At 38.7% G+C, this 14,342-nt stretch overlaps 1 protein-coding gene and 1 pseudogene across 1 annotated transcript; both read right to left on the reverse strand.

Moving 5' to 3' along the window:
- Positions 1-223: 223 nt before the first annotated feature.
- LOC105520574 lies at positions 224-1,044 on the reverse strand (annotated as a pseudogene).
- A 12,247-nt stretch (positions 1,045-13,291) lies between these two features.
- On the reverse strand, positions 13,292-14,342 carry LOC105520524 (olfactory receptor 52L1). Its single transcript, XM_011954287.1, has one exon. The coding sequence runs from the start codon at positions 14,310-14,312 to the stop codon at positions 13,323-13,325; it is 990 nt and encodes a 329-aa protein (XP_011809677.1). The 5' UTR covers positions 14,313-14,342; the 3' UTR covers positions 13,292-13,322.

Genomic DNA, 14,342 nt, shown 5'->3' on the forward strand with positions numbered 1-14,342 from the left:
TAAATATCTAAACACAAAGTTAAATCTTTACAAATGTTAGTTACATGAGCTAGGCAAATGAATTTATGTCAGGTACTAAGGAGCCCTCACTAATGCCTGATATTGGAGAGAGAGAAATGGGTAGGAAATACTCAATATTTAAGCATTAGTTTATTGTCTGGAATCATACCTCCTGAAATAGAAACAGCAATAGGTGTTTCTATAGAGAGTCCCTTCCGTGTTTTCAAAGGCCCCTCTGTAGCAACTTTTAAAATTCCTGCTTTGACTTTTTAGTTTGAAACCCATATACAATAGAGTTTAATGCAGGAGGACTAAAGGGATGAAGGACATTAAACAGGATTAGGATGTCCATGGGGACCTTCTTTCTGGCCACATTTGTCAACACCAAAACCAGCAGGTGCTGAAGAATAGGATGAGGATAAAATGGGAGCCACATGTCCTCAGGGCCTTCACTGCCACCCCCTCTGCTTTGAATCTAAGCACAGCTCTTAGAATGAAGGTGTAGGAGAGGAAGATGAGGATGAAATCCGAGCCCAGCAAGGTCCAACCAGTCACAAATTGCTAGATTCTGTTAAGGGTGAAATTATCACAGAAGAGCCTGGACACAGACAGACTGGAACAGATGCAGTTCTCAATGACATTTTTCCCACAGTAATGGAGCTGGGCAGAGAGAATGGGAACAGGTGAAAGCAACAAAGCATTCTGCACCATGGGGAGGAAACTGTTCATGATGGACATCTGAAGGAAACAGGCAGGGAAGCTGACCAATCTAAGATCAAACCAGAAGATGGCCAGGACCTTGGGGATGACGGTAAGGCAGAGCACGATGAGGAGGGAGAGGAGGCTGAGCAGGTAATACAGGGGCTGGTGCAGAGAGGCCACCAGCTGGATGGTGATCAGGGAGGGTGGTGTTGGCCCCCATGGCCAGGAGGAAGAGAAGGCTGAGGGGCAGGGACACCAGTGCTGCCAACTCTGGAAGTTGGGAAAGCAGATGAGGAGGAATTCAGAGACTGGGGCAGTGGAGTTGTTGCTGGATGATGTCATTAAATAAATTCTCAGTTGAGAAAATTTCACCTGGATTTTTGTAGGATAAGACACGTGAATTAGGTCAATGGAAAACAAAGTTGCCAAAATATTTACTAACACTTTCACATCCAAAAGAATTGATGAGATACTGATGGGAGATATAGATGAGAAATGGAAAAATTTATGATATATTCCCAATCCTATTATAAAGTAGAAGAAAATAAAATTAAACACTGATTAAATATAAAAGAGGATCACCCAAACCCCTGTCATTCTGAGTTCCTGTACTGCTGACACAACTCATCCTGGACATACTTAATCCAAGCCTGCACAAGTGCAATTCAACTTTCCTATAGAAAGTTAGGCTCAAAGGCAGGTTGTTCTCATTAAAATGTGTAACTGCCAACTTCAAACGAGTACTTAATATACATATCACATATTAATCACAATAATCTTCTCTGGTTAATTCATTCCTCAACATATTTCAAGCAATTTTTGAAATTTTCAAAGTTCTTTTCTAATACAAAATCTCCTCCTCTCTCAGATAACCTCTCTAACCGCTTCATAAAGATAGCAGAAACATCAGATGCAAGTCCTCTACTTCCCAAGATAGATTCATAAACCCATCAATATCTACATCCTTGATCTCTTCATTGCATCAGTAGAATCAAGGATCTATCTCTCCTCCAAACAGCAATCCTTGACCTCACATTTGGATGCTATCTACCTTGATCTTAGGAACCTTGACTTACGAATCATCCTGCCCATTCCCTATGTATTCAACTTCTCCTAAATCCTTCCCATAAATGTCCAAAATTTCTGAGTCTTTCGTACCCTAATTATTTTCTTTATCTGTCTCCAATCTCCATTTAGTATAAAAATCATGATTTTATTTTGGGGGCAAATATACTCAATCTCCTTCTTCTTCTTCTTTCACACCCAAACCTAAGGGTCCAAAAGAGGCAAAGGACATCTAAAAGGGGACAAGTGGCTGTTGGCTTCAGTAGTCCAATTGAGAAGTGATCAGTGAGTGAATAAATGGCTCTGAGATGGCTCTGAGGATGAGGGAAAGGGGCATATCTTAGAGGTATAAAAATGACAGACAGCGATTAAACTGACTACTTGTATAGAAGAAGAAAGGGTAGGATTCTAAAACTGCACTGTTCAATCTGACTTAAATGACTAAGTAAATTTCACAAGACAAAAAAATAGGCTTTGAAAAGATTTGATGTATGTTGCAGAGGTAGAAATCATGGAACCAATTTTGATATGTTCAGCTTATTGGGTCTATAAACTATCAAAATATATATGACATTAAATATTGTAGAAAGTAGTTTGATTTCATGTGAAAGCTCAAAGAGAGAATTGGAAATCATCAGCACATCGTGTATAGTTCAAACTATAGAACTGAATAAATTACTTAAGGAAAAAATGTAAATTTAAAATAAAGCATGATAATGAAATTCTAAGAAACACCTACCCTTAATCTTAGGACCAGAAGAGGTAAAGAGATTGCAAGGAAACCAAAAAGGAATGAACAGAGACATAATTGAAAATCAAATGGAGTGGACAGACATGCTCACATAAAGAATTTCAGCAATGTGAGAAAGAGATTATCCATTGCATCTGGCAATTAGGTAATCATTGGTGATCCTAGCAAACAATTTCATGTGAAGAAAGAAATAGAATGCAGGAGGACAAGGAGACAGCAGGCCAGGAGTGAACAAACAGAGGGAGGACTGATTGCCTTGTCAGAGATTCTTCACTTCAGCAAACAGCTTGACATGAACGGAAAACTGAATGCACAGGTAGAAGTGCCTATGTTAAAAAGAGGATTGTGTTGATTTTTTTTTAAATAAAAGAAATTTGAATTTATTTAAGGAGATAAAGACTATAGAAAGAAAAATGTAAATGATAAAAAGAAAGATAATTAAAGGACCAGTCCTTGGGGAAACAGCTACTATTACTTTTTAATATAGCATAAAACACATCACTGGTCTCTCTCCTTGTCTCTTTCCCCAATCCACTATGAAATCACTAAAGTACATGTGATATATTTTCCATCTTTTTATCCCATGCTGTGTTTACAGTATCTAGCACTCAATAATTTTTTCTTTCTTTTTTTTTTGAAATAAACTCTTACTCTGTCACCCATGCTAAAGTGCAGTGACATGATCTTGGCTCACTGCAACCTCTGCCTCCCAGGTTCAAGCAATTCTCCTGCCTCAGCCTACCAAGTAGCTAGAATTACAGGTGCATGCCACCATGCCTGGCTAATTTTTGTATTTTTAGTAGAGATAGGGTTTTACCATGTTGACCAGGCTGGTCTCAAACTCCTAACCTCAAGTGATCTGCCCACCTCAGCTCCTCAAATTGCTGGGGATTACAGGAGTGAGCCACCATGCCCAGCCAATAAATTCTTAATAAGTGCTAGTGAAATAAATATTTCAAGTTTAGAGTTTTGGGTTTTCCAAGTCTCTCATATCTTAATTATTTTCTTTATCAATCCCACATCCCCATTTAGTATAAAGACTATGATTTTATTTGGTGGGGGAAGGGGGAATATACTAAATATCTCTCTTCTTCCTCTTTCACACCCAAACTTAAGGGACCAAAAGAGGGAAAGGACATCTAAAAGGGAACAAGTGACTGTGGGTTTGATTCAAAAAAAGATTCAAATAATTCAAAAAAGAAAAAATTAACATGAAAACATTAACCAAAGTAACCAAGGGAACTAATGGAGGAATTGAGGCAAACCACAGAAAGGAACTCAAAATATGAGTAAGAGCTGAGCAAGCTGTGAGCCAGAGGTAGGGATAGCAATGACACAAAGTTCTCGTGGAAGCTTGAGGAGCTTAAATAAATCATTCCATTTAAGGTCCCTGTGGCCCCAAAAGCCCAAATCTTGGTGAAAGGGATATCCTTGATTCAGTCCTCTGACCTACTGGGTATTTTTCCTTTATACGTACAGCACCACCAAACTACCTTCTTTATGAAAAAGATACCTTAGAGATCTTGCAATCCTTCACTGCAGACAATATCCCCTCACGCTGCAATATCATTATTTCTCACCCTCTGTTCATTCTCTTTTCTTTAGTCCAAAGATCTGAAAGATCCTTTCCTTAACTTGTTCTTTTTCCAGTCTCTTATGTGTAGTCCCCATCTATGATTGTGCTTTACAATTCCCAGACTCTGATCCATCCTTTTCAAGTCCTCATTCCTTCCTCACATAGTGGAGAATTATTCTAGTTAAGCTCATCCTCTGCTACGTAGATTTTATTAAGAAGATCACACATAATATAAAGGATAAGAAAAGGGATATAAAAAGTAATAGAAGTAGAGAAAAAGTGGTCAGATACCTGGATGTATTGTCAGGTGGCAGTATAGACAAGAATAAGTGTCAAATTTTAATGTAATATGTTAATGAGAAATATTAGAAAGGACTACTGTACTAACAGAAGTAATGGTGCTCAGAGGAAAATATCTTCTATTTCATGTTGCCCTTGTTCAACCATGCTTAGAATGTTGTGTCCAATTTAATGCACTTTGATTTAAGGATCAATTTTAAAACTGTACCACCTAGGAAAAGTGCCCAGGATAAAGAAGACATTAAAAACTCATTATGAGAAATATTTCAGTAAAGTATAGATGTTTTAACTAAGTGAAACCTTCCAAATATATGACTGACCTTTAAGGGGAAGAGGAAAAATCTAGGGCCATTAGGAGAAAATCACAGGGAAGTCTGTTCCTGCTGGCTACAAATCATGTCTAATAATCAGAGGAAGTTTTCTCTCCCATTAACACTGGAACACGTTGGGAGAAGGTAATGAGCACATTTCCTCACCAGCTTTCGCACTGAGCCTCAAGGACCTGGATGTCCTGTGTCATATTAAACTCAAAATGCTATCCCAGAATGATTCTTTCCCTCTTAAATGCCTAGAATTCTTTTCTGGGCACACTTGCATAAAGTTCTCAGCCATAGAACACATGGGATCCCTTGTATGCAATACTAATGGGATTGCTGAGACCATAAAAGGGCCTTCCAAGAGGAATACAGGATTTTAAATATTCGTGCATCCAGTACCACAGTTCTTGGACTATTTTTTCCTTTTTTCGTGGGAGCCAGTATAAGCATGAGGAGAACATTTTCTCTTCTGAATCCTCTGGTGACCCAGTATCTACTGGCCCAATGCAGCGATGCTCCCCTCCCTTAACCCTGGAACTCACAGAGGATACAACAGATTGGGTCCTGCTTGAGGAGTCAGCTGACTGTATCCAGTAACCAGAGCTGAGACTGCTTCAGAATCTAAAGGATTTTATGATGGACAGTCAGTTCGTCACACTGTCCCACCCTCTTCAACAAGCTAGCTGAAAGCAGTAGTTTGGGAGACTGGGACCCAGCAGCTGATGAGCTGGCTCTCTGGTGGGGACCCTCCTCTTAGCTTATATTAGGGGGCTACTGAGTGCCTGTGGTTGAGATGTGGGGAACAGGACTTTAGCCGGTTGAAATTCCAATCTGTATCTATCTGCTTGACTACACAGACAGTCCTCTTAAACATTTCCTTATTCTACTTACAACATCTTGAGATGTTATCTTGATAGATTTCCTTATATTAAATCATTTTAGATTTTGTTTTTGTTGTTGTTGTTGCTGTTTGTTTGTTTTTTGAGACAGAGTCTCCCTCTGTCGTCTAGGCTGGAGTGCAATGACATGACCTCTGCTCACTGCAACCTCTGCTTCCTGGGTTCGAGCAATTTTCCTCCCTCAGCCTCCTGAGTAGCTGGGATTACAGGTGCCCACCACTGCACCTGGCTAATTTTTGTATTTTTAGTAGAGATGAGGTTTTGCCATTTTGGCCAGCTTGATTTCAAACTCCTGACCTCAGGTGATCCACCTGCCTCAGCCTCCCAAAGTGCTGGGATTACAGGTGTGAGCCACCGCACCCAGCCAGAATTTTTACTGTAACTATACAACTCCCTTCTTTTTACAGAATCCTGAACTCAACTCTGCTATTTGATCTCTGTGTGAATTTTGGTAGCTAACGTAGTGTACATAAATCTCAGTCATTCAATAAATATTTATTCATTATTATCAACTATATGTCCAGAACAACATTAGTCACAGGAATAAAAAGTGACTAAAGTAGTTATAGTCCCTGCCCTCATCAAAATTTTATTACAGTACTTGCATTACATTATGGTATCAACAGTTTCTCATTGTTCATAAAACAAAACTAACTTTCCTACTAGGGACTACTCAAAACTACACATGAACTGGACTGTAAGCTTCATGAGGATTAGATCCATGTCAATTTTGTTCCCCATTAACATGGTCTCGAGTACAATGTTTACAATGCAGTAGAATCAATACACTTCTACCTAATTAATTATTCAAGATCATACATCTATCTCCCTCTTACCTCTCCAGTGTATTCAGGAACACTTTTTCAGTGAATGATTATTTCTACCATAGTCATTGCTTAATGCCTTTTCAGGGTTTGTGATTATGAAGTTAAACTGAAGCCAATCGCTTTATTATGTGATTTTTTTCTTAACTTTACTTCCTAGGTCCAACCTTAGAAAAGGCAAACAGTTGGATTTAACCCAGTGTGTTGTTTATTACTAGGCTACAAATCCATTTTCTTCTCTTATCTGCTCTGTGCTTGAGGAGGCTGATCTCTGTAGCCTGCTTCAGTTGGGCTTTCTAACATGACTCCCTGGCTTCAAGTTCAAACAATAGGGGCCACCTGAAAGGGATCAAAATATGGAAAGAGAAAGAGGGCACCCTCCTTTGTTTTCATGCAGTTCTGTCAGTGGATGTGTTTCTCTATAGCCAGAAATTCTACTGGGAAGCATCTCTTACACAGCTCCAGGGCTCTCTAGGTTTGAGGAATGTTGCTGCCTCTCCTTGCCCTTCACGTCTGGAGGTGCTTCCTGCTCTTGCTAGCTCCTAGATGTTTCTTGTTGGTTTCCTTCATCCTCCCATCACCTCTACAAATTATACCTTTATTAAGCTCCTTTTTGTGAAATCCTTTTCTTGTATTCCCTCTTTCCTGCTTAGATCATAAATGATAATGTAATTGGTAACAGAAGGGGAATCAATACCAAACCCTCAAAATGGGGTGCTAGGACTGGGTTAGTCACATATTTGGTGATCATGTGGGAAACCTACTTGCCAGAGCAAAATGAAATATTAAAATGCAGCATGGAGTGGCATCTTGATAATGCAAATTACCAACAGTGTTATAGGAGGTAGGCTGGTGGAGGGCAAGGACCTATGGTGAGAAAGACTGGAGGCTGTCTGGATTAAAATCCCAGTACCATCACTTCCTAGCTGCGTTACTTTGGACAGATCGCTTTCCCTCTCTGGGTCTCAGTTTCCACTATTTAACATGAAGATAATAATAGTGACCTATCTTGTAGACTGCTTGTGAAGATTAAAAGAGTCAATATATAAATAGCAGTTACAACAGTGCTGATCTCATAGGAAGCACTATATGAGCTAGCTATTATCAATTACACTATTTTATATGTAACTCATGTTAATTCCTTTGTGTCCTCATCTTTTCTTTTGGGTAGAGACTCCTCACACATGCTTCAGACTTTTCTCCAGTTTGGAACTAACTAAAAAATATAAAGTTCTACCTCTAATGCTTGTTTCTTCCACTAATATGTAGGATTTTTTTCTCATTATACTGTTATCATCATAGAGAGAGCGCAAACTGGGTTTTTCAGATAATATTTGCTGGAAATAAGATTCAAAGTCTGGAGCCTCAGGCTGCTAGGAGTCCATATCAGAGAGCCCTTTAAGGCCAGGACCAGAGAAAGAAGAAATTCTTAGTGGGTAAAAATAGAGGAATTCCAGAAAATGAATATGATAGGAATACCTGTTGTCTTGGATTTAGCGCTAGATTAGAGAATAAGAGAAGGAGAGGCAGGGGAGGAGGGAGGGAGGGGAAACAAGGAAAAGGGAAGGAAATGATAAAGGAAGGGGAGAAGAGGGAAGAGGAGAGGAGAGAAGAAGAGAAAAGGAAAGAGGAGAGGAGGGGAGGAGAGACTACCCCTTGAGAATTCCTAATCACAAGTCTGCACTTATGGTGTTTGATAGCTGGAATTCACATAACATGTGTGTCCTAATATTTCATAAGTAAAGTACTGTTTTTAATTGGCTTAAAGTTATTTGTAACATTTCTTTTACTATCATTTTAATGTCTAGTATGATCTGTAGTAGTAACTCCTTTTTAAATCGTCATTTTGATTCTTTGTGTTTCTTTCTTTTTTTTTTGATAGGTCTTACTAGGGCTTTATTAATTTTATTAATCTTTCCCAAAAACCAAATTAAAGATTTGTTGATTTTATCTATTGTTTCTGTTTTCTATTTTATTTGCTCTGTTCTTGTCTTTATTAATTCCCTACTCTTGTTTACATTGGGCTTAATTTATTGTTCCTTTTCTAAATTTTTAAGTTGTCAACTGAGGTAATTAATTTTAAATCTTTATTCTTTTCTAACATAAGCATTTAAATGTATAAATGTCCTTCTGTTTTTTCTTTAGCTGCATCCTACAAGTTTTGCTATATGTCATTATCAATTAGTTTCAAATATTTTCTAAATTTCCCTGTGATTTATTATTTGATCCATGGATTATTTATATATATTTTGTTTAGTTTCCAAATGTTTAGGACTTTTCATGCCATCTTGTTGTTATTGTGTTCAATTTAATTTGGCATTGATAAGACAATATATTCTGTAACATTTCACTCCTTTGGAATTTATTGAGATATAATTTATGAGCAAACACACACAAAAATGCCCCGTCCCCTCCTTGTGGCTATCCAAGTCCCCATGTGACATTATCAACAGGCTCTAAGTTCCCTCACCCAAAGGATGGGAAAAAGCCCACATTTTGCCAGTTAGGGAAGAATCTCATTTCCTCCACTTTACGCTTCCACAGAGGAAGGCTTTTCTTCTCATCACAAGGGGAAACATGGGAGTGAATACTTCTCTTTCCTCTCCTCTTCTCCCCTCCTTTGCTTGCTTTTCCATATGGAAAGAAGGATCATTAATACAATTGAAGAGATTGTTGGGAGCAATGGTTGCAATGGTATGAAACATGCTTATGCTCTACCTGTCTGTTTCACTGCCTGCCTCATGGTATGTAAGGATGGCAGTGGACTCTTTTGCTTTATACTTGAATACCATAACCCCACATGCAAAAAAGCCCATAATTTGCCTTCCAGGGAGAGAAAACTAGAAGATAGACATTCTCTCTCTTGCATTTTATGTTCTGCTACGGGCTTTGTTTAAGGGGTCCTATAGTCCTCCGTGCAGATGACTGGCAAATTATACGTGGAGCCTAATTTTCCAGGTCAAATCTCCTAATGGGTAAGGGAAGGGAGTAGGAAGAAATCTCAAGATCTAGAATTAAGGGAAGGGAATTGAGGGTCTCTTGTTTGTCCCCTGGTCCCATTTGTATTTTCCAGCCACGAACAACCAGACAATACTGGACATAGAAGTTACTGGGTTCTAATTATTATGATTTTGACATCTATTTAATTCCTTGGGGGCATTCGCTACTGCTAAGAGTATAAATGGGTTAGTGAAAAATCTGCATTTTTAATCTCCAACAACACTCCTGAGCTTCTTCCTCTCAAAAACGTACCCCATCTCCTCCAGGTAGAGAAGGATCTAATTCTAGACTGGGAGATCTGTTCCCCTAATCCTACACAGAAAATGACACTGAAAATTATTAAAAGGAAAAAATGAGCACTCACTGCAGAGGTATCAATTTTATGTATTAATTGATTACGATATTATCACAAATAATTATTGAGGGTGTATATTGTGTTGAAAAATGACAGGTACTTGGTAATGAGAAGTACATGGAAGACATAGGAATCCTTCCTCCCTGAAGCCTACAATCTAGCACGAAAGATATACACAGCACAAGTAATTCACAAATTTAACTAGAATTGCAATCATTCCAATTCAGAATGTTGGACTGCAAACATCGTTACCCACTAAATTGCTAAAGAAATATAAAAATAAAAATAATGTAATAACAATACTAGCATATTAGCAAATATACTTGGATTGCATCATATACTTTGAGAAATTTTTGGAATTCATAAATCAGATTAGATTGGATTTATAGAAAAACTGGAATGCAGAAACTTGCAAACCAATGTATAGGTATGTATATGTAGAGGGTAGGAACTATTAAGGGAAGAGGAATTGAAAAAGTTAAAACTTGATGCAGGACTGGGAACTGTTCTCATTAAGAGATTCAGGGTGCAAACCTCATCATTACACAATACATCCCTGTATCAAACCTGCATATGTAACCCCTGAATCTATTTTTAAAAATTTAAAATTTTAAGAGATCCAAGGGATACTCCAAGTTTAAAATCAATAAAATGATAACAGTAGTTGAAAGCAATTAATTAGTGCATTGATTAGTTTATTATTCTTCTACTTCCAGAGCAATTGGGTCAGTTTAGTATGAAACCTGGCTCCCTATAAAATGAAAGAGGTGACTTTGTATCTTCAAACCCTGTAATTGCAGTGGGGCAGATGTAATCAGAGGCAATTACAAGGTAACTTTGGTTCTCCAAGTTACAAATAGAGAAAAGGTATGGAGAGGCAGCTCCACAGGTCAGCAAACTATACCAGATTATCTCTGATTGCAGACATAAAAGCTTCACTGCTTCAGCAAAAGATGAGGGAATGCAGCTCATCTTTCATTTTCCTCTTGAAAGCCTGAGGGGGATTCTGTCTGTTAGTAAATCCCTGCACAAAGACCTACAAAGTCCTACAACTGACAGGTCACAAGAGCAGTGACCTTAATAGGCTCTGAGAAAATTCACAGCAAGGACCCAACCATTTAATTCTCATCTATGAACAAGTAAGAGTAAGAATCAACAAATAATTGAGAAAAAACTAGCATCATGTGAAGAAAGGACCCACCTGAACAAGCGGAAAAACTCATCCCTTACAGAGAAGAGTAAATGCAAGAAAAAAGTAATTTATAATATGCATAATAATATTTTAGAAAAGTCCTAATTTATGCATTTTGAGATGGCAGAAAAGTAAAGCAATCTAAGTCATCATAAAAGACAAGAAAAGGTTAATATAAAGGGTTAACACTAGCATTTAGCTGAATGGCTGCACCATGTAAATGTTGAAATCATTTTCACAATATTGATAAATATCTAGTATAGGTGATAAAGGCAAACAGAAGGCACATCTAAACAACATTAGGAATGAACTAAGTAGACTACAGACACAGTAGAAAATAAAATATAATAAGAAAATAAGATAAACAAATTTCTGATAGTAAATTTAAATGAGAGAAAAACAAAGATTTTTAAACAGACATAAACAGCAAACCCTTACAAAAGGAAATTCTAAAAGATATACTTCAGGCGGAGGAATACATATCCCACCTGGAAGATCTGAGATGAAAAACATTTACATTTTAGGCTACAGGTTGGTCTGTTGCAACGAAGATTCCCAAAAATATAGTGGTTCAATCAAAACACAAGTTTATTTCTGTCTCAGGTTGAAGTCAGGGTTAGCGGCCCAGACAGTGTCAGCAACACAGCTTGTCCATATTATTGTTCTGCCATCTTCAACTCTCATTTCTGTCTTGTGATCCAGGAATGCTGCTGTAGATCCCACCATCATATCCATTTTGCAAACATCAGCAAGTAATACAAATGCAAAGAGAGAGCAAAGGACTACTTGTTATAGCCTACCAAAACGAAGCTTAGAACTGTCTTGGGTCAAGAAAGTTTATTCCAATACATATGATAGACCACAGCCTGAGTTTCTCTAGAATACCTCACCAAACCTGGTAAGTCGAAGTCCCACACCTGGAATCAAGCTGATGAGAATGTGTAATTCCTCTTGCAATGAGAACAGTTCACTCCAGTCCTCCCTAATTCATTCATATGCACCAACCAAATTAAAAGCATAATACTCAGTTTCACAAACAGAAACTATTTTACTGAGAGTAGAATTTACGAAGAAAGAAGAAAGTAGAAAGACCTAATTCCACCCCTGCTACCAATATGAAATCCCAAGATAGGATATTCTCATCACCTGAGCATCTTCTCTCAAAATAGCAATGACTTCACTTCTTCCAGGACTAAACAAAATGTGTTACTATTTAGGAACAAAAAAAGTTAAGCCAGAACTTAGTGCCACATCTAACAGACAGTATGCAATACACCAGTTGTGACAGTCCTCTTGTAAGTTCTTACCCAGTTCCTATTAACAGAAATGAAATATCTAGTTGACATCACTCTATATCCACAGTTTCAGAAAGAGAAACAGAAACTCATTTTAAGTGGCATAACTCCTTTTCTATTTATTTATCTCTTAAGGCTGTATTTACCAACACCAAAATCTAGCACATTTTGTGGTTATTGGATGCTAGTAATTACATGGCTGCTTTCATTTTGTTAAATTAACACTTATAATATATATATATATATATACACACACACACACACACACACACTCAGTACTTGGTCTTATTTCTTCTTTACCCAAAGGAAAAATATAAATAAATTTAAAATTACAAGTATATCTTTTTTTAAAGAAATCATACACACACATAGATATACACATATACATATGTATGTGTGCGTATATATATGTGTGTGTGTGTGTGTGTGTGTGTGTGTTCCTTGATAATAGAAATCCCATTTTGTTATTCCTAGGATGTATTATACTACCTTCCCCATGTGTTTTTGTTTTAAATAAATAACACCTATATTACAGTGAAAGGTGTTTTCTCACATTGTGGCCTTCTCAGCTGTTTTGCAGAGACCCCATTAATACGCAGGAGGATTCCAGTGATCTGGGGCTGCCAGCACAAACTTAGAGGTTTGGAAGACACTTTAAACCTAAAACCAAGCAGAGGGTGAGACTTTCCATTGCCATTCCAAAGAATGTTGCATGGTCTATCACTGGGTAATAGCAGGAAAGATGACATCCAGAGCTGTCATCCATTTCTACTGTCCTCAAGTCTCTCTGACACAGGAGTAGAAAAATATTGTAATCAGGAACAAAAGAAAGAATGTAAAAACTATTCACAAATTCAGGTATCCAGATACATCCCAATAAGCTGTGAAGCCAAGTGCCTCTGGATATTCTTTGCTGTGATATAACTGACACTAGAAGGACTACTCACTGTGAAAATTACCCCAACCATATAATCTGCACCAGCCATGAGTTCCCAGCTAGGTCCTTGACAGGTGCCTCTGAAGGAAACAATGAGAATATGTTCAGATCAGTCCTTTTGTGTAAACACCCTGAGCACTCGCTGGTGGATCTGCTGAGTCTTCACCCCATAGACAAGAGGATTGAGCTCAGGTGGCATGAGGAGATACAGTGTAGTCAGAAGAACATGGACATGATGGGGTACATGGTGACCAAAGCAGTGAGTGAGGAAGGAGAACATTCCAGGGACATAGAAGACCAGGATGACACAAACATGAGATCCACATGTGCTAAAGGCCTTAAGTCGGGCCTCATTTCCTGGTACCTTCAGCACTGCCTGGAGGATGTGGGCATAGGAAACACCAATGTCCAGGACATCCAGCCCAATCACAAGCAAGGCCACAGTCAGCCCATAAGTTCGATTGACTGTGGTTTCTGAGCAGGCAAGTTTCACAACAGCCATATGTTCACAATAGGCATGGCCTATGATGGTGGTTTGGAAGAAGATAAGTTTTTGCAACAGAATGGGGAAGGGGATGAGGAGTGGTAATCCCCGCACCAGCACCGCCATTCCGATGCGCCCTATGACCCCTGGATGCAGGATCGTGGAATGGTGCAAGAGGTGACAAATGGCTACATAGCAATCCAGAGCCATGGCCACAAGTGCCCCTGACTCCATGGAGGAGAATGCGTGGATGAAGAACATCTGGATCAGGCAGATGGTGTACCCAATCTCATGGGCATGAACCAGGAGCACTACAAGGGCTTTGGGTGCAGTGGAGGAGGCCAGAACCAGGTCGATGGTAGCTATCATGGACAAGAAGAGGTACACAGGTTGGTGCGAGGATGGGTCTGTCCAGATGATGAAGAGAATGGTAACATTGCCCACTAGAGCAAGGAGGTAAAGGATGCCCAGGGTCAGTGCAATCCAGTGCTGGCTTTCCTCTAAACCTAGAATTCCTATCGGGAAAAAAGAAGGCTGGGGTAGCCTCCAGCTGGAATTGCTAAGGGCCATTATCAATGACTTGAGGAGGAAAGAGAAAAAAGAAACCAAAGTCATGATTTCTGCATTTCTGGTACATTATCACAT

The sequence above is a fragment of the Colobus angolensis genome, unplaced genomic scaffold (genome assembly GCF_000951035.1).
Source record: "Colobus angolensis palliatus isolate OR3802 unplaced genomic scaffold, Cang.pa_1.0 Scaffold381, whole genome shotgun sequence".
Classification (NCBI taxonomy): domain Eukaryota; kingdom Metazoa; phylum Chordata; class Mammalia; order Primates; family Cercopithecidae; genus Colobus; species Colobus angolensis.